The sequence below is a fragment of the Carlito syrichta genome, unplaced genomic scaffold (assembly GCF_000164805.1).
Source record: "Carlito syrichta isolate Samal-C Ts95f unplaced genomic scaffold, Tarsius_syrichta-2.0.1 Scaffold90612, whole genome shotgun sequence".
Lineage (NCBI taxonomy): Eukaryota > Metazoa > Chordata > Mammalia > Primates > Tarsiidae > Carlito > Carlito syrichta.
In genome coordinates this window covers 126,195-151,353 of record NW_007034708.1, presented here as the reverse complement: position 1 = coordinate 151,353, position 25,159 = coordinate 126,195, and the positions used below count along the sequence as shown (strand labels likewise).

Genomic DNA, 25,159 nt, shown 5'->3' with positions numbered 1-25,159 from the left:
GGGCCTGTTCCTCCTCAGTCTCTTACCCTTCCGAGACCTTCCTCCCCCACCCAGCGCGCCGCTGTGGTCTGGGGCGCTCCGGCAGTGCCCACTCTCATCTCCTGAGCACATGTTCTCCAGGTGACCTCCTCCAGCCCACCTGTCCCTGTTCGGCTGCACATCCCAGGAGACCACCCACACTGTCCCTGCTGACTCTATCCTCTCCCCGCTGAACCCCACGCATCCCCCGCTGAATCCCACCCCATCCCCCTGCTCCGTTCCCATGGACCCTCACCCTGTCCCCACTGCCCTCTGCCCCCTTCCCACAGATCCCTCCACCCTGTCCCCACCAATTCCCCACCCCCTCCCTGATCCTCCACCCCAACTCCGCTGATTCCCTCCCCAACCTCCACTGCTCAACTCAACCCTGGGCACCCAGCTTCTCTCCCCTCCATTTCCTATCTGTGGGCAAGTTCAGGGGTCTCAGAGCACCCTAGGAGTCGACCAACTGCCCCCACCCCACACTCCAGCTTCTCCACTTGTCCAGAGAGGCCACCGAGGATGAAGTCAGATGCCTCATCTAGCCACCTCCAATCCCCTCAAAAACAGCACATAGGTCCTGCCTGGTGGGGACTCACTGGTCTGCCATCCCTCAAATGCCCCCAACAGTGACATCTCCTGTGGCTTCCCGAGGACCCCTTCCCAATGCTTTCTCTCCAGGATGCTCCCTAGCTGACCTTCAGATCTGCTGAAATCATCATAGTTCAAGCTGAGCTGCCCTGTCCCCAGGACTGAGTGCGTCCCCCAGAGGTGAGGTTATTGGGCTCCTGCTGCTCCCTGCCCATATGCACACACAGGGCAGGACTGTCCTGTCCACTGTGGCTCCTGGCCACCCCAGGCCAGCTGGTGGCAGGAGCTCAGCCAGCACCTGTAATAACAAGACATATCAGGAGGGGGGCACGGACACGGGAGCCACTGAACACAGCCATATCTTCATCTTCAAAGCACATTGGCCAGGAGAGATGACCTAGCGTGATTATATTCTTTAAAAAGTAGACTACTGCATTCCAGAGCATCAGCAAGCACAACACTGCTCTGCACCTCTGGCTGGAACAGGCCCTGCAGCCATGTTCGGGCCTGCCAGTGAGATATGGGATGGACATACGCCTGCTGTGCACCCACAGACATCCGGGCCACAGGCACACATGTGACAGGCAACCCAGTGTACCACTCCTGGAAGTCTCCTAGGTGCTTCCTGCATTGGTGTTGGAGGCAGGGCGTTGCTGGCAACCTGGAAGCCATTGCTAATGAGTGGCCACCACCCTACAGAGCTGGCAGTGATAGAGAGAGAGAAACAAGACACCGACAAGGGCTGGGAGCAGTGGCATTTTGGGAGGTCGAGGCAGGAGGATGGCTTGAGGCCAGTAGTTCAAGACCAGCCTGAGTAATGTAGTGAGACCCTGTCTCAATTAAAAAAAAAAAAAATAACTAACCAGGCGTGGTGGTGCACACCTGTGGACCCAGCCACTTAGGAGGATGGGCCAGGAGGAAGAATTACTTGAGCCCAGGAGTTCGAGGCTGCAGTGAGCCATGATTTCACCACTGTACTCTAGCTTGGGTGAGAGAGTGAAACTCCGTCTTTAAAAAAAAAAGAAGAAAAAATAGAGAAGTCTGCAGCCCAGTGCCATTCATGAGACTCGCACACCACCATCCCCACCCTGTAAGAAACATCCATTTTCAAGACCACATACCAGACATATCCAAGTGGCCCTATTTGGAGTAGGTAGTGGGTAATTATGTGAGAACCAGAAACAGGGAAGAAGAAAAATAAACCAACCAACAAGGGCCTGGCTGGAGACACAGCTTGGACAGATAATAATTATGTGCCATGAACTGAGCAATATGTGTGCATTCAAGGCCCAAATCCCGAAAGAAAATCAAATCTTTGCTTTTCCCTTTGGCTGGAAGGATCGGGCATGGAGGAGACTTAAGCGTCTAAGCCTGCGCTGTGGCTATTTTTAAGACTCCCCACTGCATTTCCTAGACGAAACAATGTAAAATGAAAAAACACATGTTGGCCGTTTAGATCATGGTAAACGGTTTTTCCATAGTTGTGGAAAAGCAAGTCAGTCTCATTTTCCTAGAGAAAAAAACCAATGGCTGGGGAGATGAGAAGTGAAGTCTGACTAACAGTGAGGGGATTGTGATCTCTGATTACAGTGGAGAGAACCGGGTTACTCACCCTGGTCTTGTGCCAGGGCCAGCCACCATCTGCTGAGATCCTCAGGGTGTGGAGATGACTGGGTGCGTTCTCAGCACACACATCTACCAGCACACACAACGGGCTTCGGAGAGAACCGAGAGCACAAGGCAGCCTTCCAGCACCCCGTGTGTAGGACACTCCACCCAGGCTGCCTGCAACTACAGGTCCCCCAGCCCTAGTCTGTGGACACCACTCGATGGCTGGGTCCCTCGACCCTGAGCCCAGGCTGGAGTGCCAGCATGGCCTGTCCAGTACCGCCACAGAGACCTCCATTCTGCGGTCGCCTCGGCCTCTGGGTCTCTTTTTCTCCATAGACCTCCTGGCACATTCCCACTAAACAGGGCCGCCTGGCTGCTTCAGTGTCCCTGCCCGGAGCCTACATGGTCATGTCACAGGCTTCCTGGACAGCACATGTCCCATTACCCACTGCACGGCCGAGAGGGCATTCAGCCGCGTGGTAACCCTTGTGCCTGCTTCCTTGGCCTGCTCTCCGGCATTCCATCTCCCCGTCCACAGCATCCTGTCGCGTGTCCACAAGTCCATGTCTCACTCAGGGCAGACTCACACTCACCTAAAGCCACAAAAGGCAGCTTTCTCCTTAAGACAAGTTCTAGTGCCAGCAGTGAAAAGTTTCTCTCCCTTGTCACAGGTCTGAAGTATTACGAAGATCTGGGCAGAAGGGTTCACTCCGAGGTCAGGGTGGAGACAGGTCTGGATGTCAGGTGGGATTTGCTATAGCCATGTGCCCAGAATGACTGTGTTCTTCCCTAGGAAGAGATCAGATAAACACATTTGTGCATTTCAACCACCATCTTCAGAAGCAGTAATCACTAAACCTTATGTCTATTAATTTCTGGCCAATCAATTGTAATCATTTTTTACTTAAGAACTTCTGATGTTGCCTAAAGTTGCAGTATCCACTAAGTATACTGCCACCATTTGTGAATGTACCTTCTGTGACTAAAGCGCATGGGAGGGGCCGCGACATCCATGTGTGACATTAGGCAGCGAGACCTCAGGGCCTTGGATTGTGGCCTCGAGGTATTTGACCCAGACCAACCAATGGTAAACCGCTGAGTGTAATCGGACCTCTTGGCCTCAATTTCCCCATTTGTGCAAAGGGGAACATTGCTTGCCTATGTAATGCCAAAGCTGGATTCGGACGAAACAAAACATGAGAAGCATTTGGACTTTAAGCTAACAATGAAGTTAACAGCACACCAGCAGGAATGGCCCCCACATCATAATGCATGTAGCTCTCACTGGCCAACTGTCCCCAACAGTCAGTCCCATGTTCACACTTGAGACCTAACTGAATCAGACCTGCCCAGGCATGGAATCCCAGGGGAACTCAGAGTGCCCTGGGAGTCGACCAGCCACCACCACTCCCCATTCCAGCCCTCCACCTGTCCCAACAGAGTGGCCGCTGAGGATGAAGTCAGATGCCTCATCCAGCTGCCTTGCATCCCCTCTATGCAAAACCACACAATGGTCCTGCCCAGTAGACCCGCTCACCCGCTGTCCCTTACATCCCCCTGCAATCCCTTACATCCCCCCGCCTCCCACAGGTGTTGTGACCTCCAACAGCCCTCCGAAGAGCCCTCTCTCCAGGATGCTCCCTGGCTGACCTCTGGTGTGAGACACACCGAAATCTGAAGGCTTCCTATGAGGAAGAATGTAGACTGTCTCGGGATTTTAAACGAGTTGCACATGGAAGGACACTGTTTAGGAAGGATTAGGCAAATGAAAGGTATCGCAGTGTTTCGCCTGCTTCCTTCCCTCTTTTCATGTGGTTACTGTAGAACTGAATGTTTCGCGAATGGCTAGAGCCACGTCTTGGTGGACCGGGGCTGTCCTGGATGCTCCTGTGTCATAGATGTGGACACGGGCTCAGGAGAGTGCATGATGGTGGGACAGAGGCGGCGGAGGCTGTCTCCCGTCCCAGGGCTTTTAAGGCAGCCTGTTCTTGTCGCTGACCTGGCCCCAGGCTTACTCCTGCAGCAGTTGCTGGCAAGCATTAACTGTGATGAGGATCAGTGATGGGGAAGATCAGCGATGAGAAAAGGCCTGGTGTCTACTGTCTTGAGGGGGAAGAGGCTGTGGCACGTGACATGATCACGGAGACGAGTCTTGTCACTTGGCGGTAGGGACACTCCAAGGATTCCTCCCCTGACCAGACCTGGCTCCTCTGAGCCGCAGGGCCCAGTTTTAGCAAGAGCCCTGCTTAGTCAATGTGGCAAGGGTTCCTCTCACCCGCGTGGACAATGATCAAGATCTCATCCTCCATGTCTCGGGGTGACAGTGGGTCCCCCCGCCTGCCTTCAGCAAAAACCCAAGTCAGTTTGGCCTCGATGCGTCCTTGGTCATTTTCCATCCCCCGACCCCTCCCCCGCTCCCTAGTTACAATCTATCCCCTTGTGCACAAAGGTGAGCGCAGCTCTGTCCTGAGGTCTTTCCCCATCTTACAAAGTTCCTGAATAGATCTGCTTTTGCACATTAAGGGCTCTGGCTCTGACCATGTCCTTTGGGGGCCCACTGAGGTGGGATAGCCAGAGGCCCTGAGAGGAAGAAACATTCAGTGCCGCTCATGGCCAGGGCCACAGAGACCCTCAGAACTTAGTGCTGAGCAAATCTCCTCCCTGAAGGTTGCGCACCTGCCCCTGTCCTGGGAATGTGGCTGGAGCCAAGGCCAGCAGAACTTCCTCCCGAGGAAGCGGCCCACATGGTCCTCATGTTCTCTCCCTTCATCTTTATTTTGTTTATAATTTCTTTTCTTCCTATGGGAGGTAAGAATTCTTGAGAACGAGCTGATCCAACAGTCTTTAAGAGCTGCCTCCTGTCTGTTGGGCAATTCTCCATCCTACTCCAAATCAGTGATGCGACCTGAACTAAGTAACAGACATTGTCCATCACAGGCAGGAGGCACTGACGAGCATTGGTCCACGAGACTGTGAGGGCTCTGGACGGTGTCCGCACTTGTGGCAGTCGTTCTCAAGTGGTCAGAAAATGGCAGTTTCAGTACCAGGGCCACACCCATAGCCCACAACTCATCCATGCTTCACCTGCTCAGAGAATAGTATGCTCTACTCGTCTCAGGCTGTTTCTATGTCTTGGGGCCTATTTCCAAGGACAAATACTGGAGGCGGCGAGTGGGCCATTTTAAAGCTCCACAACTATCCTTGTGTTTCCAGGTCTCACTCTCCCTTTTTGGCTAGATTAATGTTTTTCTGTCATTTAAAAAATTTCCAAGCTGACGTTGGAAGCACTGTCCCCAATTAAACATCATTCACTTTGCCATGTAGTCTCTATAAAAGGATAGAACACAAACTTTTTAAGAGCAGAAAAAGATTAGGTCTAACCCATTGAGCAGGACATCATTCTCTGTTTGAAAGCCAAGGTTATCAAATTCTAGTTCAAAAGGAAAGTTGTTTCCACCGCTGTCTTTCCTCCTCTGCTCTTTCCATTTGCACCCTCCAGGCTCCCCAGGACTCTTGCAGAAGCCTCCTCATGGCGCCCACCCATCTCTCCCCTTCCAAAGCCAGTGACCCTCTTGTCAAATGGTGGCTCCACACACCCCCTCAAGACCTGGCAGGGCCTTTCCAAGGCACAAACAGGGTCTTGGGAAATGCCCCCTTCACTGCCTGTGGCTCCAGGTGGCCCTTGGCTCTCTGCAGCCCCACTGCCTGCTGGCCCTGGACCCAGCTGCTTTTGGTGCTGCCGCCAGCCTGGAACAGCCTGCCAGCTCCACAGTATTAAACGGTTCCTTCCACTATGCACTTGCCCTTCACCCTCTCCATACAGTTGATGATTACTGACTGTACCCCTATGAGTCAAGCATGTTTCTGCTTCTTAGAACCATACTCCTGAGGGCAGGGCCGGCCTGCTCTGGGACACCAGGGAACCACAATGAGGTGTCCCCCGATGCAGTGTAGGAACCTGTGTCTGTTGGATAAATTACACAAGAAATTGCCTTCTGTTCCCAAACGGAAATCTAATATGTATCTTTTGGGGCTACATGACTTTTTGGAATAAACTGGATGAGATACTGGAGTAAGAAAAACTTTTGCATCTGTTTTTCTTTCTGCAAGTTACTTGACTTTCTGAATTTTGCTTTTACAGTTTTCATTACTAAACCTAACAAAATCCTTGAAAACTGTTTTCCATGCAATAAAGCAAAAAGAAATTGCATCTAATGGCATGCACCAGAAAATCAGAAAATTAGCGAGTGCTCTGTTGGCCCACAAGATGGAAGACCACTGCTAGCCAAAGTCATTGTTTCCATGAATAGCAACAGAACACAGGCCCTGAGATAAACAGGACAAGATCAACACTCAAAGTGTCTAAGTTTTTGTCTTCACAGACCTTAAAGTACCTTTTTAGGCATTAAAATACAGTAAAAGCAAATACTATCTTTCCAGTACTTAAATGCCTGGTTCTAACAAAAGGTCTCCACAAGTGTCTTCAACCCTAAGACACTTCCTCCTCCAGGAAGCCCTTCTTGCATCCTCCTTTTCACAATACACTGTTGTAGGCTAGTCACCCTGCTGGGTGACACACAGCTCTCAAAGCCCATGCCTGCTGTATGCCTGAAACTGCCTGGTTTAGCCCCTCCACTCCCCATGGAGCCCTTGGGTTCTCTGGCCCTGCCTATCCCAGTCCTTTTGCTCATGGGCCACAGAGCAGGCACCCTAGAAACAGGAAGGACAGGAAGAAGCCTGACTCAGAGGCAGTGCAGAGGCTCGTCCAGTGCGGGCCTGCAGGTCCTGCCTGCACACCTGGCCCTACTGCACTCTACCTGTGCACTATACAAAACATATCCCTTTACATGAGCTAGCCTGAGTGGGTTCTTGCACTCAAACATGTCTCACCAGGACACCTTATTTTTCTACAAGTTACTTGTTACTGGGTATATTTAGGAATTTCAGATGCCAGGATGGGCACAGCATAACTGAGAAATGGTCCAATGACCACGTGGGTTTGCTGTGGTCAATGCTGCAGTCAGGAAGACCTGGGCAGCTGAGCCACATAGGAGACCACTGTGAATGTTACCTATTGAGCTGATCAGCGAAAGAACACTTGCTCACAAATTAAAACACTGCCTGACACAGAAATGATACTCAGTAAATGTTTAATGAATGAGTGGACAGATGGAAAGACAGGGCAGAGGAAGGCTGATGTTACAAATATAAACTTTGTCAGCACTTTCAAAATAATAGCAAATACACTTAAATACATACAAAGTTTATTAAAAATAGGTTGCAACTGAAATACAGTAGAAATGGAAAACTACAGCAGTTCTGATGCTTCTTCCATATAATGCAGTTATGAAAAGCACTTTTACACATATTCACATTTGCCCTACTTGTCCAAAGGTGGCCAAATCCACTTGTTTATGGGTTTTATAACCATACATACAAATATCCCTGTATGTAGATATGTACATGTGTTCGCTTGTACTTACATGTATTTGTCTTTTTTATATATTAAAAGAAAAGGAATTCATATGCATCTCTTTTCTTTCAACAAAGTGTGGATTGAGTCACCATAAGGCTGCCAGTGTTCTCAAGATACTTGGGAGGAGCTTGCTTCTCCTAGAGGTTCTGGAGCAAGCATGCAAATCCTTCATACACACACAGACCATTTCACTCTCTTACTTAAACAAGGGAAACAGTAAAAGCACACTTTCAAATAAGAACCCTGATAGAAATAAAAAATATTTACACTCGCATTTTTAATGATTTATCATACAACTCTTATTAAAACTGATGTCTAAGGCAGTGAAAGCCTCTATTCTTCTCTTTGGAAGTGTGCATGTTTTCCTAACATGTATATTTGTAAGAGAATAATATGGTACAGAAAATCATCCAGACCCCATCTTAGAGCTTTGTCAAATAGAAAATTTGCTTGTAATCACAAAGAAATTTATCATCTTAACAGCACACAATATAAAACACACTGAGGTCCGACTCCCCAACATCAGCCATGTAGCCATAGCTGAAGAAATAACAGTGGTAACTAATAATTCAACAAATTAAAATTAAATAACTCCATTATACTATAAAAAATAGCTTGAACTGCCATGAGTTATTCTTATAATATTTAAATTACAGATGTCATATGTAATTGAATTACTTCCTTTTCCCGACAGCATATCGATGCAAATCTATTTCTTTTTCAAATTAAAATTTCGGAGTGACAGTTGTGTTTTGAGTGTCACTTGTTAACCTTCCATTTTTCTCAGAGATTTTTATTTCTGGTCACATGAACACTGTTCAGCTAAAGATGTCCTCTTATACAGATCTCTTGGAAATATTAGTCGACTTTCTAACACAACTGTCATCTTCAAATTCACCAATGATTTATGAAGTCTAACAATAACAATAGTTTGGTATTTATAAAAATAAAATCCCCTAACCTTAAATTCCCCAAAATTTCTTCTTTCACAATTTTTAAAGTCAGTTATTTTGAATTGATCAGAAGGGCTTAGACTTGCAAGGAGTGAGATGGAGCAGTCTTGGTCTTGGATGCGTGTCACCTCACAGAAAGCTTCAGTCTAAACTGTGCCATGACGCAGACTAGAGAAGGTGTCGCAGAAATCACTTGATCAGGTGACATTGAGGAGCATGTCTTCACCTGTCCTCTCTTCTGTAAAATATTGTGGGCTATACTAAATAGTGCAAACAACAGTCTGGGTAGTTCAAGCTATTCTCTGTTTGATAGCGAAAATAAAGTTGCTGAAAAACCAAGAACAAGAACTTCTCTGTCTGTGCTCCTTGGCCGGTTGCAAGGAGAAGCTGGGAGGAGACATATCTCGTTCTTCCTCCCACCCTTCATCCTGTCCCCTTGGAACTTAAGACTCCAAAGAGAAACCATCAAAAAAGTTGTCTTCATATGATCCAGATAAGAAATTAGACAGTGTTTAAATTACATAAATGACAATCTCTTGGTAAAGTAAAATAAAATTTCTTCAACTTGAGACATCTCTAAATCCCAAACATTTTAGAAATAGAAATTATAAATCATTTAGAAATATAATCTCCCCCTTTCCTCTTCAAAGTCACACCTACAAACCCCCAAGCGAGAGGGTTTTTTGATAAGTACAAGGTTCCCTTTTCATTTTGTGTTCAGTTCGTTTTCCAGTTCTGTTAATTTACGAGAAGCTTTTACTTTATTGGACACATCTTGACCTTGTGAGAAAAGACGCTGGCGTTCTCTGAATGTCAAGCTTTCAGGGGCTCCAGAACTTCCAGGTAAATCTGCATCTTGGCTGCGTTAAGAGGGAAATACAAATGATTATTGGTCAAAATAGAAATAACCTGTCAACAACTAGGTAAGTTTGCATAATGGACAATTAATTAAAACTTTCAGTCTCATTCTTTATTAAATTTTGCTATAACTTTTCCTATAATTAAAATTCTAGGGGCTGTATTTAAAGCCATATAGAAAAAAAGGGCAAAATATTCTCCTTACTAAAACATTTATTTCCCCTAGTCATATCCAACTCAAAAAACTAATAAGTTAAATTTTGGCAAGCAGGAAATCCTTACCAGTTAAACAAGTTTAACTGAAGGATGTGTCCAGTTTTAAAACACAACATTTTAATGAGTCTTACATGTACCTGAGAGGCATCTATAAATATCCCTAATTTAATAAATTATAGAACAGAACTGAAAATTCTTGATTAGCTCAACTTTTCTTTCTTTCTTTCTTTTTTTTGGAGGGGGGTGGTGGGTCTTGCTCTGTCACCCAGGCTGGAGTGCAGTGGCACAATCATGGCTCACCGCAGCCTCAAACTCCTGGGTTCAAGGGATCCTCCTGAGTAACAGGGACGACAGCCTCCCGAGTAACTGGGACTACAGGTGCATGCCACTATGCCTAGTTAGTTTATTTACTTTTTTTGTAGAGACACGGCTCTACTGTACTGCCCAGGCTAACTTAACTGTTTTAAGAACAGTTAGGCAACAGCATTTCTGTCTAAAATCCAGGTGAGGACATTCAGTGAAGACATGGAGCCTATTTATTTTGGAGCCTATTTATTTTTTGTGTACCATCAGGAAGACCTCTGGACGTTGTTTTAAAATTTTCAACCTTCTCTGGTAGAAAGACCAGCATGGCCTACTGTTTCTAATGTTCTGACTAGTTTGGTACCTGTGTCACTGGCTGAAACAAAACTATACTAGCAACACAGAATTTAAAAAGCCTACATGCGCATGTGATTTTTGTACCATGGGAAATACCGGAGCTGATAACAGTCTCTGAAATTTCAATCCAGCTTTATGTAATTTTAAAATATCACGAGGGACAAAGAGTCACCAATGAGAGATGAAGCTACTTGTCTAGCACAGTCGTCAGTACCTTTTAGAGCGCTTCTCTCCTGTGTCCCGATATGTGTCATGGGCTCCAACACCTGTTATAGTAGATCCCGTGTATGAGTTCGGTCCTTTTCCATAAAAGAAACAGCACAAATCAGAGTACTTGAATTATTTCCAGGACTTTGTTCACAATAAAGATGCAGTGCACGTAGAAAAATAAGATGTCTTTAATTACTGAGTAAACAAGAAGGCAACGACTCCTCGTATTATATAAAATAATTTGAAATTCACATCTGTTAGTGGCCTGAGTAATCCAATCACTACCCTCGAAAGGTGGTAAAAGAATGATCTTATGCCCTTTAGTACGAGGAAAACTGTATATATCCAAAAAGTTCAAATCAGAAAAAATACATTATTATGATGAATTGAAAAGACAAACCCACAGAAGGCTTACTTAAGTGAAGAGATCAGCACAACTTTTCAGACACACCTGTTCTTACAAAATCACTGGGAGCAAACATGACCCAAAGATTAAGAAGTAATCCCATGATATTTCCCTTTTCAGGATTAACAACTGAATTTATGTTTCAGGATAAATGGCCAGTAATTATTAAAAAATAAATTAAGTTTTTAAAACAATCTACCAATAACCCCCTTGTATTTGTTATTACTGGTATAGATACAAAGTCACTGATAATAAAAACAATATTCAAAGCAGCATGGTGTGAGGGGCAGCTGGGCAGGCCCTGCCACAGCATGGCTCTGCCTGGCTGGCCACGGAACTGTAGGTGAGTGTGGTATCAGCCACTCAACAACAACACTTGCCCTGTGGCCTCAATGGGTTGATGAAGATCAAGAGATGATGCAGGTTAAAAGTCTTAAATGTATCCAATGAATAACAAATGTCATTAAAAATAATTATTAAAATCATAATGCATTTAAATTAGTATCAGTGTATTTCTATTAACTGTAACATTAGCAAGAAAAATAAATTCACACTTGAAAAGTCTTCTGCCTATAATAATATAGGCTGGAGTAATAAATGCTCAAACTACTAAGAAAACACTGACAACATTGATTATTGGGTTAAATAGGCCACAAAATTAGTACAATATTTTCACATTAAAATTCTTTCTCAGACAAGTCGCATGAAAGTAAACCTTTGTTTCTCTTCTATACAAAAGGCCCTGCTGTGCAGCCAGAACTTCTTTGACACACTGTAGACAGCACAGCTGCCTTGGGAATGATACCTCTTTGCACTGCACCTTTACTTATGAGATTAGGCTTCCTACAATCATGGTGTAGGACGTCATCCTCAGCAAAGACTCAAAAGACCAAACAGAACACATCTTAAGGCCATCCACAGTGGTTCTTTAGGTAAATTATGGCATAGTGAGATTTTTTTTCCATTTTAATTCCAAACTTTTTCTTTTGCTTTATTTTTTAAAACATTGGGTTATATCTTTTGAGCTTTGTTGTAAGAATGATATTGGCTTTTTCCACTGGTAAAAAGTAATTATTCAGAACTGTCAGAACTTTTAGAGTTAAGTAGAATATCAAATACTTTCAGATAATGATATATGAAAACTATAAATTCCAACTATAATTTTCAAAGAGCTTTAATAATGAATCTTTCATATATTGCTATGTTGAAATCTGATGTTACTCATCCCAATTCACATCCTAATTCTATTCCTCATCCTACCCAGTGGAAGAAACCAGGTCCTGTCTGCAGAAGCACGTTTTACCAAAGTACTCCCGACAGAGACAAGAGTTGAACACAGGAACGTGACAATGCTAGTGAGATGAACAGGTGACAGGTGAGAACGCGTTCTGCACGTGGTGCAGACAGCTCTCTACTTAACAAAGAAGTCTTCAAAGAGGCTGAGCACTCAGATGCATGATATAACCTGCTCCTATGTGGTACTTCAGTGTGAAATAAAATGAGGATTAGTGGTGTGCCTGAAAGCCAATATGGTTATAAGTGACACCTAACTGTACTATTCAGCTACCAACCTTATATTTGTGTCTTATATAAGTTTAGCTGATATAATTGGATACAAGGAGGGTGATGGCATCTTGCTTTAAAATGTACTATTATTCCTTGATGTCTTTAAAAAGTTACCAAATTCTAGATATTTACAACAGATAATTTATAAATATTTAATTTTGGCTTCCAAAGTGACTCAACATAAACTTTATATATAAGCTTTCAAAGTGGATCAAAGCTCTGACAAATGTGAGAAAAAAAGATAGAATTCTGGCAAAATTCATTTGTTATGTAAAGGTCACATTACACTGAGTCTTAAAGTAGTTAACCTTTCAGAATTGTTGAGTTCCACACATTGTTTATGCAGAATGACACTTATTTAGAAGACTCTTATATTCTCATTCAAAGTAACACTCCTGGTCAGGCTCGGTGGCTCAGTCTGTAATCCCAGCACTTTGGGAGGCTGAGGCAAGTGGATTGCCTGAGCCTGTGGGTTCCAGACCCACACAGGCAACTTGGCAAGACCTTGGCTCTACAGTAAAACCAAAAATTAGCCAGGCATGGTAGTATGTGCCTGTAGTTCTCGCTACTAGGAAGGCTGAGGAGGAAGGATCACTGGAGCCCAGCGGGTCGAAGCATGCCACTGCTCTCTAGTCTGGGCGACAGAGTGGGACTCCGACTCAAAAAAAAAAAAAATGGAACACTCCTAGACTGGGCATGGTGGCTCACGCCTGTATCCTTGCACTTTGGGAAGCTGAGGGAGGAGGATCACCTGAGCCCAGGAGATTGAGACCAGCCAAGGCAACATAGCGAGACCTCATCTCTATCAAAAAAAAAAAAAAAATTAGCCAGGTGCTGTGGCACATGCTTGTAGTTCCAGGTACCTGGGAAGATCCCTTGAGGAGGCTGAGGCTGCGGTGAGCCTTGATTGTACCACTACACTCCATCTTGGAGGATAGAGTGAGACTTTGACTCACAGGAAAAAAAAAAAAAAAGGTAACACACCTGTATTTGAGGATACTTAGTGCCAGAACCCCAACTTCATTTATGGTAAGGCTAGGGTGAAATTTGAACCCTTTCAATTAATTATATTTGAATCATAATGTTCAATGCTGTCTCAAAAACTGACTATCACACTCTGCAATCAACCTACAGGGCTTTAACTAATGGCAACTGTACACCTACTAAGGTCCGGCTGCTGGTAGTGAGAGATGCTGAAAATGCAGGTTACAGGAAAGAATGAAAACAGTTAGAGGAAGAGGGAACAAGAGGAATTTCTCTGCGCCTAGGATCTCTAGGCCCTGGTGTGAGGCAGCCGACATTGAGGTCATAAAGTGAAACAGTTAACCAGTTTAGCAGATACTCCACTATGCTAACCAAATCTCCATGAGCAAGAGTGACTCATCTTAGAAGTGAATCCAGAACAAAAAGTTCTATTCACGTTAAATAATGGAAACTTGAAATGTAACTATAACACTTTATCTTTTGAGACACTACAAGGTGAGAAAAGGCACTTGTTCAATCAAATGTAAGACCATTTGAGGAGGTAGAGCATGAAAGCCAAGACCAACAGTACTTCAAGTGATTGGGGAGCAGAGAAGGACGGATTGTTGTCAGCTGATCAAAGAAATGGATCTTTTTAAAGCATGAAAGAAACTGAAGTCCTAAGACATCTACCAAAAAAGAGTATTAGCACAGATGTAACAATCAGAGGTTGAAGGGATCACCATGCTGAGATGAGCAATCAAGTGAAATCCAAATTCCAAAGCAAGTATGATTGCCATGGATCACACAGGGCAAGTGTGCAGAGATTCCAAGGTTCCAATCATGAAGACAAGAGAGAGCTGATTTGTCGCTCTATCTTTTACCTCTGCCTTTGCAGTGGCTGGGATGGTAGAAGCTGGGTTTTTTTGGAGGGGGCGGGGGCTGGCCTTTTTGGTGAGTAGTACTGTTGGCTTTGGCTGAGGGTGGCTGGAATGAGTTGGAGAGAAAGATGCCATCGGAGGCCGGGCGTGGTTGGCAGGGAGGCAGCCGTGGCTTAAGAGGGGCAGGAAGAAGGTCCCCATGAGACTTTCTCGTGCTGGCGTACTTATCCTGACCTGCTAGACTGTAGTCCTCCTCCTCCTCCTCCTCCTCATTGTACGCAACAAACTTGGCAGTGAACAGCGAGTCAGGGGAGAGGACCTGGGTTTTGAGGTAGGAGGCATTTCGCTGAGGCGGGGGAGGAGGGGCGTTGGATGCGGGGGACGGGGACGGGGGCTCGTAGTCCCGGGGAAGTGGAGGGCGGCACAGACCGGGCGCCTCGGGCTCCAGCAACCTGCGTGCCGCCTCGTCGTGCTGTCTGCGCCTCTCGGCTTCCAAGCGACTGTAATACCCTTCTTCCTGTCGCCTCTGCAGGCGGGAATAGACAAGAGTGCAAAGGTCAGAGGTCAGAAGGGAAAAGACAACCCACTGGGCCTTCACAGGGAACAGTCCTCATCACTACACTGGCAAGTCCATGGATGTTAAAATTTAAGCATCACAATACTATAACAGAAGCAGGTCAACCCAGAGTCTTCTCTTAATACTTAAAAATGCATTCATACTATTCTGGATTGACAGAAAATTGCTCAAAAGCAGGGAATAAACTACCACCCAGGCTCCTGGAGTCCCAGTCACTGCTCCCTTTTGGTTATCCCACTAGACTTCATTCTATTCCTTACTTCCTCCTAGTTCCTGCAAACTCCTTCTTTCTCTGTCATCCTCCTTTTCTGTGTTTGGTAGGATATTAACTTACCTGTTACTGCTGTGATTAAAGACAACACAAAACTAAAAGTGGACTATAACTGGCTTTCTATGGCCGGCACTTTCAGAAGGGCGAACTTACATACTTTGTCATTGAGCCCCAGAGATTTCAGAAGAGCAGTCCTTCCTGGACAAGAAGATGTGGTTAAACCACCCAGTTCATTTCCAGTTATTAGGAGGGAAATTAATAGAAAACCATAAAGGGTAAAAAAAAAAAAAAAAAAAAAGCACTCATTTTCCCAAAGCAACAATCTAACAAATATGCTTCCATAGTTCTTAATTTATATTTCAAATCTTAAAAACTCCCTGACAGGCAAAAAATTAGAGAGCCAGGCATTAACAGCAATAGCAACAAGATATTCAAATATATTTTGACACAAAATGTACATTTTTTTCTGACATACATCTGCACATACTACAGTTGACAGCAATTAAATTCTTTTAACATTAAAAAGGTAACAGCACAGTTTTGTTAAAGATTGACAAAAGTTTTAGAGCACAAGAAAAAAGTAAGTAAGAAGGGGGATGAAAGATCAAACACAAAAGTCTACCTTGAGTAAATGTTTAGTGCTACTGTATGGCATACAATGAATTTTAAACTCAGTCAACCAGAGAACTAACTTTAGGGACCTTGCTGGCATCAGGTTAAAAGTTGTTAGTGTCTCTTTTAATTTTTATAGCTGTTTTCTCCCCACTCCCTCTAAAGTCTCTCTCTCTCTCTCTCTCTCTCTCTCTCTCTCTCACACACACACACACACACACACACACACACACACACACACACACACCACATAAACAATAAATACGCAATGTCACTGCTTCACCTTCTGATGGAGAAAACTCTAAGAATAAATGCCAGCTCTAATCATTACCCTGAACTCAATTTCTCCTTGTATCTTCTTATACAATGTTTAGAAATCCTGAAAGAAAGACTTTTAAATCTTCTTGTCCACACAAAGTAAGTGTTCCCATGGGGTAGAGAATCAAACCAGAATGGCTTCTGTTGCTTTTAAATGGAACTATCAGGAATCTTATGAAGAACAGTTGCTTGGAAACATTTTAGGGAGAAATAAGAACACCCTCTCTTAGTTACACCAAGAGCAGATACAATTACAAGATGACTTTATTCTACCCAACAAATGAATGGCACATTTTTCTATAACAAAGCAAACCCATCAACTTTGGACATTCGGTATAAAAAAATAGGTTATTCAGCTTCTTTTTACAGTGACCACTCTATTATAGAAGCAGTTACTAAAACACACGTGTATTTGACATAATCATAAGTTTTGAGAACACATATTGGAAAAATTAAACAACCTAAGAGTTTCTCAGCAAAGAAAACACAGCCTGGCCCCTGACTCCACACACTGCTCTGACGTGACAACCCAGCTATCCCTGACCCCAGGTTCAGCGAGGCCAGGCCTGGACCTGACTATGGCCACAAGCACCATGGAAGGCCCAGGACACCAGGCTGACACTGAGCTGAAAAAGCATCCCTCCAATTGGCCAGAGAAGGCTTTCACGGAAAAGCAAAGCAACAGACACCATGAACACTTAGAATACAAGGGGCTCAAAACTTTGGAAATCTGATTTCCTTAGAAAGATAATCAATTTTGACTTACCATTACACAAGTGAGACTTATGGGATAACCTAATCCTGAAAGCTGAAACTCTGAGAATACCTCCTAGCTGTTCAGAAACAACAGATAATATGACCAAACACTTTCAGGAGGGCAGAGGTCTATGGAACACAAAAATCACTAATTTCAACACAGGAATGTACCCTTACATTATTCACTCTACTTTCATTTAAATGAGTTACATTAGGTCTATCAGTCTTACTTATACATTGTTCTGTTGGGGGAGAAATTATATTAATGTAGGTCACTGGACTATCAAGGAAGGAATTAATAAAAACTAGACTTTTCCCCATCAGCAGTTGTAACACTCAAAGCTTCCACCTTCATAGAAGGGAAGTAACAGAGAGAACAGCTTCTCTCAGACCACAGACAGCAACGTGCAATTTCCTTGGGACGACACAGAACCACTCCCCCCAACCAACAGTGACCTCAATGGCTACAGCCTCTTTAACCCAGAGGGCCTCAGTTAGGAACACACAAGACCAAGTGACCCAGAGAATAACATCTCCAAGTTCCCGTTTCTCAAAATGCCAGGATTAGCTGTCATTTAAAATTCAGTTAAAAGGATTATTGGAATTAAAAAAACACACATCAAAATAAACACCTCAGAATATTTACAGGATAACATACTAAATTTTTCTTGTGTAACAATTCTTATAGGCCATATGCCCTCTTTATCATCAACCAAAATTGAGTAATTTTAGTAAGTAATCTATTTCAAGTGTTTAATGTTAGCAGACTGTCTTACTATGTTCCTATTGCCTCCCATGGTTAAACTCAATTTAAACAATAACTGAACAAATATCACCTTCACAATAACAAGCTGGACAGTGTCCAGTAAAGATCAAAGCCTGGAGTAAACAGACCCTTTGCAAAGAGGCTCCTGCTATACAGACCTAGGAGCTCGGAAGTCTGAGGGAGACAAAACTAGAAAGTAAGGGGGTCTGGAGACAGTCCAGAAGAGAGGTAGGTGGGCCAGATAGGGCTGAAGGTTTTGGTCCAAGAACAAAAGCTGGGGGATCCAGGCCCTGCTCTGTCTTCTGCATCTCAAGACACATGTAACTTCTAGCCCCCCTTGCCCCAGCCACTCATTTGTGTTCAGGCTAATCTGGTAAAATGCTAGCTGCCCTTAGAGGACCATAACCTTTTCTTCAGCATCTCGTTTCACTCGTTCCTCCTCTTGCCGCCGCCGCTCCTCCTCCTGCCTCACCCGGTCTTCCGCTTCCCGCTTGCGCATCTCTTCCAACTGCTGCTGCCGCCTTCGCTCCTCGTCCTGCAACTAACAACAAAAGTCACGTTAGTGTTCATTCGAGAAACACCACTAGCACAATATGTAAAATGCACACATTAAGACAAGCAGACACAGATATACACACACACACACACACACACGCACGCACACAGAAAGTTAAGTACAAACTACCAGGTTAAAACCACTGTTGGAAGATGATAAAACTTACACATTTTTTAGCTCTATAATTTTTAACTAAGTTACCTAAAAATGTCTCCACAATCCCAGAGTTATTCCTCCATTAATCATGGCTCAAAGAGGGAATTTCTCTCATATATTCATGCATGAAACAAGTATGATTCTTTTATTAGAGTAAATTTAGGTTAACCCACTCATGTAAACTAACAAACTTAACAAACAGACCCCACTTTAGGAAACTATGAAATATAAGTAAATGACTTCTTCCTTGTCTCTTTCTCTTTTCCATTTTCACTATGAATGTCAGTTTTTTTTTTTTTTTTTATTGAGTTGGAGTCTCACTCTGTCATCCAGGCTAGAGTGCAGTGGCAAGCTCACAGTCACCACAGCCTCGACCTGCTGGGCTCAGGCAATCCTTCTGCCTCGGCCTTCCAAGTAGCTGGAACCACAGGCACGAGCCATCATGCCCAATTAATTTTTTTATTTTTATTGTAGAGACATGGTCTTGCCAAGGTGTCCAGGCTTGTCTCGAACCCCTGAGCTCAGGCAATCCTCTTGCCTCCGCCTGCCAAAGTGCTTACAAAGGGATTAGAGGTGTGAGCCACCCACTCAGCTATGAATATCAGTTTAACAAGTCTGTTCTTATGGAACGTGGGAGGTTGACACTTGCCTCTCACCAGGTGGGGTCATGGGGCAGCACAAGACTCCAGTGGACATGCAACCGCCCACCTTCCTCCTCTGACCCTGGGCCATTGACTCCCCCCAGATCCCATTGAAGACTTAAGAATTCCTTCCCAGCTCAGAAATAGCCCCAGGCTATGCCATGGAGTCTGAACCCAAGTTGGGAAGGAGCCTCACACCAGCTCTCTTCCATTTGGACACCCCAGTGTCTGACTGGATGCCACCCTCTCAATACAGCCCATTCTGTTGGTCTGGTCTAAAACTCATTACCTGAGTGTTTTTCTACGTTTGTTGATTCAAGTTCTGCTTTTTTGAAACAACACAAACATTTAATACCTTTTCTTTATCACTTTACATACTTAAGGATATCTTCAAATACCTAAGTCTCCCTCTTTTTTATTTTATTTTTAGCTCTTTTATCCTTCTGATCACATTTCTATGCACTATTGGTTGGAAATGTCTTTTCTATAAAGGAATCCTAGATTAACAACCAGTGCAGCACAGGGTCAGACTTTCCCTGCCATCTTGATATGCAGCTGTTTCTGTTGTTACAGCCTCAGATAATGGTAACTTAGAACACCATGCATTCTCCACTTCTTATCTGGTACAGACCTCAGCTATAGGAACACCCATACATGTATTATCATACATCATCAAGGAGTTGATTCACTATTTCTAAAATTAAAGTGGAACTCGAAGTCATCTACCTCAATCTCTAGGAATCCCTTACATAAAATTCCTACGTGTTTCAACATCTACAGTATTACCAGTTTGCCAATAAATTGTTTATACCAAAAATATAAAATGATCACTTCTGGATTTGAATTGTTTGTATGTTTTTCTTTTTTAAATAAAACAAAAATCTAACAGCTTCATCTTCCTTGATTTCTGTGGAAAACACTCTATCTGACAGGAAAGAATAAATTAATCAGTGTTGTTACTCTTTTTCATGTCAGTAAACAATGATAAAATATCTTAGAAAAAACTAAAGTTGACAACTGGTTTTAGGGGTTTATAGCAGGAGCAAATGTTACTAAGAACCAAGAAAGAGACAGCAGTGCCCTGCCCCAGGAATGCAGAACTAGGCAGGGCTCCCATGAGCTCCCTGATGGAGAACAGCCAACAATGGGAATATTTAGCAAGAATTTTAGTCGTCAGTACAAATGGTGAGAAACAGCACCCAAATAAAATGGCAAAATAAAGCAGCAATTCATAATATTAGCTATTCTACAGAAAAGTAATTTCAGATAGAATGTAAAATTGCACTAATACAACAGGGGTTTTCCCTTATCCAACAAAACACAAATTAATTTATGTCAATGCTGTTTAGCCCTAATTAAAAACAAATTCTGAGCAATAAAATATTATACAATGATATAGCCAATTAGGTTCTTTAATTAGATAAGAGTATAATTTTAAGAAATCAGAACTACTATTCTTGTAATTATCAGTACAAATGCTATCTTACAAATAAAACAGGCATTTTCTTCTTAAAAACCTTTACTCTCTATATCTGGATGTGAAAAACAAGCAGCCTTCTTGTGTTCAGCGTATGGTTATTATTTCTAAAGAAAGGCAAATTAACCAGTGCTATTAATGTCAATCAAGGCAGTTTCCTTCCCACTCTTTGGCTACTTTGTGAATTTTCATTTCCAAATCATAAATTATTTTGTTATTCAAAACTATGCTGCTTTATTCCCACTCACAAAGCATTATTGGGAAAACTGATAATCTCTTAATTTACTCAAAATGACAGCTTGAAACAGTTCACTGAGCTGTATGGTGGTTACTTACATCCAATAACAGCGGAAGAATATTTTAAGTTATAAACTTAATTGCTCTATAATCCAGTGGCAAACTTTCTGTTATATTGACACTTTGATTAAAAGAATGGAAAGTTACATTCTACCAAAGTGGTCTTGTAGAAAGTGATATTTGAGAGGCAATCAGAATAGATTAAAAAATAACTATTACCTACTGAGTCAAGACAATCCAGACTAACCATTATTCTAAACCAAGTACTATGCTGGGATTTCATAACCAAGATGCAGGCTTGAACAAGACTCTGCTGCACTGGGCGTCCACATTCCCCAAAACAGGTATTTTCAGGTTTTTTATTTTTTTAAAGTATGTTGAGATTTGTGTTTGTAATTGCATACTACAAAAATACATTAACCTATATCTGAACATAAAACAGGGTCATAATATCTTTACTTGTTGACATTTTCACTGAAAATACAATTTAGTCTATTGAAGTCCTTAAAAGTCTTTTTCTTCACAGACATTTCTGCTTATGGTCCTCCCATTAAAATGTTCACCCTAAAAAAACTTTAAGGTCAAAAACTCCTGATTAGATCACTGATTCCTACAGGACCCTGGTACACCAAGATGGTTTCAGAGCCCAGCTCTGTACTTACTAGTGGCTTATCCGAGCAAAAGTCTCTCTTGGTCTCAAAGACCAATTTCCTCAAAGTCCTCTCTCACAATGATAGCGAACATTAATAATACAGGAAAAACCATCCACTACAGTAACTGACTTGCAATCAATGACAGCTCCCTTCTCTTACGACAATTTCATCAGAAGTTGTAAGATCTAGAGCTTTACTGCTGAAATGCTCTAGTGACAGAGACTAAGCAGAGTAATCTCCTAGTAGGACAGTATGGCTGAAAGTGGTCTACAAAACATACACTTGAATTCTTTCAGGGCAACTGTTTTATCTTACACCATCATACACACTTTGTATTCTACTCCATAATGTTCACATGTTGGTTTTAATATGAAAATACTTCTTCTCCCAACTGCTGGAATAAAGTTGACCCTGAAGATGCACTGTGACTACACTAGGGCTTTGATATTCTTGGCAGAGCCAATTTTCATTCCAGAGGGACTTCAATTTGAATAAACAAAATACAGTCTGCCTTCCTACAGATAAGTTTTTCTGAGGGAGCAATTCTCAAATTAGGCTTCCTACTAATTCTTGCTTGACACTGTTACAAGGTTTTTAGTTCAAACTGAGATCCCCAAGAGGAGTATGCCCAATTTCTACAGTCCTACATGAAGACCAGAAAGGAAAGTGGCAGATGAGGGAAGACCTATCTTGGGGTTTCACGTGAGGAAAATAGCAGAGCCACTGAAATCTTTAAAAGTTATTTTGCTGGCATTACCCCAATTGGGAGGAGTTTTTCCTGTGAGTTCTCATGTTATCTGAGTCAGCAGATGGCCCATTAAGATGTGGTAACAAGACAAAGTTTAGGCTAGCCTATGAAAGGAGCATTTTTGTATCACAGAAAGAACATTTAATTTGAACTCAGGAAACTCTGGCTAGAACCTTCACTCTCACTTGACCTACATGATACAAGTTGAGTATCCCTTATCTAAAATGCTTGAGACCAAAAGTGTTTCAGATTTTGGATTTTTCTGAATCTTGGAATATCTGCATATACGTAGCTTGGGGATGGAAATCGAGTCTGAAATTCATTTATATTTCAATAAGCCATATATAGAGACTGAAGGTCCATTTATATAAAATTTTAAATGATTTTGTGCATGAAACAAAGTTTCCAATGCAGCCCGTCACATGAGGCAGATATGGAACTGTCCACTTGTGGCCTCATGTTAGTGCTCAGAAAGTTGAGGATTTTGGATTCTGGATTTTCACCTGTCCCGGATTCTGGATTTTTTCTTGTACTGGGTTGAGTTTCTACCCGCTGGAAACCTGACTCGCAAGGATCTGCTAACACTGGGTAAATCTTTCACATACTTGGTTTGGTCCTTTGGCTCTGCCATGAAATAGGTCTGTCATGAGGAAATGAAAGCAGTATATAATTATTTGGCAACGTGGAGCAATGAAGGTACAATCACAGACCTTGTCATTAGGTGCAAGGACTACCTACTGCCCTTGAGATTTCATCTAGGTGAAGCTGTGGCCATGGTTGACAACACCCCCGGCCCATCCCCCGCCAGTCCAAACTGAATGGCTATGATAGTTAGAAACAGCTGTCAAGTAGAATCGAGCACTGTGCTGGAGGAAAACATGTCCAGATGGATTTCAGATCTCCTGGAGATGGATTTCCAATGGCATATAAGGAAAAAGCCCTAAGAACACAAGAGGGTTTCATTGTGACTTGGCACTAACAGGGTTCTCTCCAGCAAGGTGTACTCCGATTTGAACGGAAATGTATACTATCTTAGTAACTGACATTGAGGAGACCTAATAATAGTTTCACTCTCGGGCTGCTAGCAGTCAGGAAGGCCATACGCCCCTGGAGTTTGGGAACTTGACCCCAGGATAACATTTTACTTGCTCAGCAGCAGTGACCGCCTGCCACATGCCAGAACTCTCCCAGAAACCTGGACAGACAAGGGCTCATGCACCCGTGAAGGTGCATGCTACCCAGAGAAGGCAAGTACATGCAGTGATGAGTGTTCCGGGACGGTACACAAAGAGAAACACGCAGAGCACAGGGAAGGGTAGTAGAGCACGATAGGAAGAAACAGGCAAGGAAGCATCCCACGTGAAGAAGCACAGGCAGGGGAGCCTCTCTGATAAGGTGGCATCTGAGAAGCTGCATGGCATGCAGGAGCCAGCCATGGAGATGTGCTAGCCTTCAGAAAGGAGCCATCTTAGCATGCTCTGGAGGGACATTCAGGGGGATGGGCAAGGCTGCAGCGGAGTGGGTGAGCGAGTGAAGAAGAATATGAGGCCTGGAGACACCAAGTAGCACCTGCAGGCCCAGGAAGTCTCACAACATCTGTGCATGAAGGGAAGCCTCCCTTGTGAGAGCTATGAGCTTGTTCTCTTGGGATCACTGTATGGTGGGGTCCCTAACCTTTTTGCTTTTTTGGCATCAGGGACTAGTTTCGTATAAGGCAATTTTTCCAGGAACCAAGGCTGTGGGGAGGAAATGGGGGCAGAAAGGGATCATCCTCAGGCATTAGATTCTCCTAAGGGGTGCGTAACCTAGATCCCACACATACATAGCTCACCATAGGGTTCATGCTCCAATGAGGATCTAATGCCCTTGCTGATCTGACAGAAGGAGGAGTTGCACTTCCTCACCACTAACCTCCTGCTGTGCAGCCTGGTTCCTAACAGACCATAGGTACCGTCCACAGCCTGGGGTTGGGGACCCCTGCTGTAAGGTATATTAAGAATGCCTTACGAGGGAACCAGGGGCAGAACAGAGGGGTCCAGTCAGTTTCCTACAGTAATCCAGGCAGGAAAGGATGATAGCTCAGGCCAGGGTGTAGAAGTGTCAGGTCCTAGGAAGTCAAGCCAGTAGAGTCTCCGAACAGAGAACAGACGTCATGAACGACTGCATATCTTGACTGGGCAACTCGAAGAATCAACTGAAATGAAGAAGCCTGAAGACAGTGTAAGGTGGGTGGAGGGGAGAATGGATTTTGTTTAAACATGCTGCATTTGAAAAGTCTTACTTGACTCCGTGAGAAGATATGACATGAGTAGGTGGATGTCTGAGCCTTTTGTGTGTGAGAGATTTGGACTAGGAATTAAATGGGGGCAGTGATGGCATCAGTATGGCCCTACTATCACTGATCTGGAGCAAGCACAGAGGATGGAGGAGGCAGGCCCTAGACTGACTGAGGCAACAATGGGTCACAGGGATAACAGAGGGAAGAGCAGAAACCAGCTTGGCAGCCCCCCAATCTTAGAAACTCAGGGTTTCCAACAGGGCAAGACCTGCTTAATTTATTCCACGAGTCACCTCAAGATCTTGTGACATGCCCTTATTCTGCTAAGGAGGGGACTGACAGGAGAGGTTCCCAGGGCAACCTGCCAATTCTGACATATGACAACTCTATAGGTAATGATGTTGTTAGTAACATTAGTATTTACTGGAGAATTAGGCTAAGAAATGCTCAGAAAAATGAGGCTAAGATCAATAAATACTTAAGATAATTATCTTTTAAAAAATAGAAACTCAATTACTTCTATGGAATAAAAATTTTGATGCAGTCATTATCCTTAAGTATTGTTGTTCATCTGTCATAGAATTCTTCATAGCATAAACATTTCCCCTTGTGCATAGAGTTGGCTAGTACCTTCAAGACAACGC

At 43.5% G+C, this 25,159-nt stretch overlaps 1 protein-coding gene across 5 annotated transcripts in view; it reads right to left on the bottom strand.

Annotated features, from left to right (window-relative positions):
- Positions 1-7,355: 7,355 nt before the first annotated feature.
- The window catches only part of AFDN (afadin, adherens junction formation factor), a 107,142-nt gene continuing 89,338 nt past the window's right edge, over positions 7,356-25,159 (bottom strand). For 2 of the 5 annotated variants that reach the window (XM_021712568.1, XM_021712564.1), the window contains exons 29-32: positions 18,116-18,244; positions 14,644-14,935; positions 10,598-10,682; positions 7,356-9,509 (exon numbers count right to left, since the gene is read on the bottom strand). In XM_021712568.1, the coding sequence (XP_021568243.1) occupies positions 9,356-9,509; positions 10,598-10,682; positions 14,644-14,935; positions 18,116-18,244 (660 nt within the window). In that variant the 3' untranslated portion in view covers positions 7,356-9,355. Of the gene's footprint in view, positions 9,510-10,597; positions 10,683-14,643; positions 14,936-18,115; positions 18,251-25,159 lie in introns of all 5 variants that reach the window. The other 3 variants (XM_021712571.1, XM_021712574.1, XM_021712575.1) reach the window with 2 other exon arrangements.